The 3,177-nt window shown below is 53.2% G+C and overlaps 1 protein-coding gene across 1 annotated transcript in view; it reads left to right on the top strand.

The window, feature by feature from the left end:
* Positions 1-2,948, top strand: part of TRABD2B (TraB domain containing 2B) — a 204,993-nt gene extending 202,045 nt beyond the window's left edge. The window contains exon 7 of the mRNA XM_006919165.3: positions 2,443-2,948. Coding sequence (XP_006919227.1) covers positions 2,443-2,662 — 220 coding nt within the window. The 3' untranslated portion in view covers positions 2,663-2,948. The remainder of the gene's footprint in view (positions 1-2,442) is intronic.
* Positions 2,949-3,177: the final 229 nt, after the last annotated feature.

The following is a 3,177-nucleotide window of genomic DNA, read 5'->3' as shown; positions in this document are numbered from 1 at the left end:
TGCCCTCCATCGCCCACTTACTCGTCTGCACAGTTAGGACAACACCCAGGCCAGGCCGAGCTGGAGAGCCAGACACAGATTAGACATCTGCGTCCTAATCTCCTTCAGGCTCTGCTTCCTCATCTTGGAAATGGGAATAATAATAGATGGCAGATGCGTAGCATCAAGCACAGTGTCTGCCTGCATGTAGAAAGCACTCCATAAATGGAAGATGTTATTAGTGGGGGAAACAGAGATGCAAACATTAATTAGGAGGTTAAAAATAGCCAACGCCATGCAGCGCTTCCGGTGTGCCTGGCGCCATTGTAAGCACTTTACGAAAACCCATCCAAACCCTGTGTGCACAACTAGGTGCCTGTGACACAATATGATCAGTGAGAATTGTACCCTCCCCTCCCATTCCAAACACATACTCTCTGTTCAGGAACATCTTCCCTCTGTCCCCTATACATGACCAGAGTTGGCTCCCTCCTCTCTTGATAGGTCCTCTGGGAGTTTCTAAAGACGGAAGAACACAGACTCCAGGTTCAGAGCAAAGACTTGGCAGGTTCATGTGGTCTGAACATGACCTGGAGTAGGGTAGAGAGGGAGAAACGGGACAGGGAGTGAGCATCCTTCCTTGACTGAAGGCATCTGGACCCCTACTTTCCAGAACAGAGATCCCAGACCACGTGGAGACTGTACTTGGTGACTCCGAGCTCCCCTGCTCCCCCACCTCCCAGGCTGAGGCTAAACCAGGCAGTGTCAGAGGTGTCCAGCCAGGATGGTAGTAAGGCTGGCTATGGTAGTGACGATGGCAGATCTCGCCCCGGTGATGAGAGTCAATTATTTAGGGACCTGATGCCCAGTTCATGGAAACTCAGGCCCAAGTGATCTGGGAGACTCCCAGATGGCCCAGGGAGTGAGCGGCCTGTTGGGGAGGGAGGGGAACCCTGGAAATGGGAGCAGTCTCCCCATTCAGCAACTACTAGTGAGCTCCTACTGTGTGCCCCCCGCTGTGTGTCCTGGAGCAAGTTATTTAACCCCTACGTGCCTCAGTTTCTTCAAAATCAAAATGGGGGTAATAGTGGTTTCTGCCTCGTAGCATTGTCATGAGTGTTAGAAGTTAATACATGCTAAATGTCTCGCACAGAACTGGCACAGGGCCCTACTCTGCAAGTACCTCTCCAGCCTGCTGGGAGCATCGTCAGCCATATGCAAGCTAGACTCGCTGTCTTCATAGCTGGCTGTGGGGTCACCTCCTCCGGGAAGTCTTCCCGGCCCTGCACTGGGTCAGGGCTCCTCTATATTCCCCCTGCCCCTGGGTTTCCCCTCCCATCCTTGCCCTGCTGGTGTGATGGGGCTTGTTGGGTCCTCTGTCTGCATCTCCATCTGCCTCCGGCCACTCAGGGCTCCACAGGGCACATGAGCCCATAGCTTCTGGGGCCCAGCCCTTCCCTTTATCCCAGTGCCTTAACCTTCTTAACCCCTGTGGCCTCTCTTTGTTGTGTCTCTGTCAGTGTCCCCTCCCTTCCCCAGTCCCCGTCTCTTAGTTCATCATTTCTATCTATTTCCAGGACTCGAGCCAGTGACCTGGCCCTACACTCTGCCCGGCCCCTGTCTGCTCTCCTCTTCCATATGCCACCAAGTGCTGGCCTCAGCCTGCCAATTCCTTCTGCACTTAATCTCCTTTGCTTTCTCTCTGTCTCACTCTTTCTTTCTCTCTCTCCCTCCCTCTCTTTCACATAATTTCTTGAGCCAAGACCCTTACCTAGTACCTCCAAAACTGGATTCTGTTTTTATAAGTTCATGGAGGACTGCACCTTTAACTAAAGCTCTCTGTGGTAATGCAAAGCGAGACCAGCCCCAGGGCTCCTGCCCCAAGGAGATGCTGCCCCCGCTTCCCCGTGACCTGGTCACCAGGTAGACTCTCTGAGCCTCAGTTTTCTCACCTGGTGAAAGGGGGTGATGAGAGCCCCGGCGAAGGTTTGTTTTGAGGACCAAAGTTACTCTCCATAAGTGGTGGCTGGGATAACCAGACCAGGGTGGGGGGATGTTTGTGTTTTATTTTCTGTTTGTTTCAGACAGGGGGGAGGAGGGCAACAAAAGGCCAGGGTATCTGTGTACATGGGTGTGGAGGCTGATAGCCCCACCTGTAAGCCAGATCACTCCCTCTTTGATTCTTTCTACCTGGGACCCAGTTATCTCGAGTGGTCACACTTGAAGCCTGTGGTCCCCAGTGCCTAGCCCACTCCCTGAGCCCGGTATGTGCAGCCTCAGGAGCTCAGCCGGCTAGCTATACAGCTCTGGGCTGCTCACTTTCCCTGTCTGAACCCCTTGTTTTCTTCTTTATTTTATGAAAAACAATAATAAATCCAGTAAAGCTAGTTCTGAATTCTAAGACTGCAGCCCAAGATGGGACTCCTGAGTGGTCACTCAGTTTCATGTGTTTTCTCCTTCCAGCACCACTGCCTCGCCACCCCCGCTGCCCTTCCAGCCTACACATAGCTCCGGGACAGCCAGGCCCCCTCTCCAGCCCTCCGACCAGCTGCAGCAGCAGGAAGAGCCGGGGCCAGCCAGCAGCTCAGTGCCCGCCCGCTCACAGCCGACCCTGGGCCTCCTACCCGCCATCGCTGCCAGCATTGTAGCCCCCTTCCTGCTGCACACCCTCGGGCCCTCCTGACCTCAACTGTCCCATGCAGAGAAGCCAGAGAAGCCAGAGAAACTATAGGAGGGTCTTCGGCCACACCCCACTGCCCCTGCCGCCACCTCCAGTGGTGCCTGACCCCCCACAGGCAGTCCAGACGGGATCTGTGAGAATACTAGAGCTTTATTGTACCCGAGTTACATCTTCTTTTTTGTAGAAGGATCTTAATTTCCCATAGTGCTATGGGGCTCTTTTGTAAAATATGTGTCCATATTAAAAAAGAAAAATGTATTTATTCTACCGATAAAACTATTTTTATGTGGCCTATGTTAATAACCCCTTAATTAGCCCCAACACCAACCCAGGAGGTGAACCCAGGTTGTCAGGACAGCTTTGACCTCGTGCGGACTGTGGCTTTGAACTGGCTTGCTCCTGGATCAGCGGAAGCCTCCAGTGTCTGGGTTTGGCTTCTCCCACTGTGGAAACCTCAGAGGGATGGGCAGGCAGACAGGCTTAGCTTTCGTGAAGCTAGATTTGGGGGCCAGAGATGT

Source organism: Pteropus alecto, unplaced genomic scaffold (assembly GCF_000325575.1).
Source record: "Pteropus alecto unplaced genomic scaffold, ASM32557v1 scaffold25, whole genome shotgun sequence".
Lineage (NCBI taxonomy): Eukaryota > Metazoa > Chordata > Mammalia > Chiroptera > Pteropodidae > Pteropus > Pteropus alecto.
This window is presented reverse-complemented; position numbering and strand designations above follow the sequence as displayed.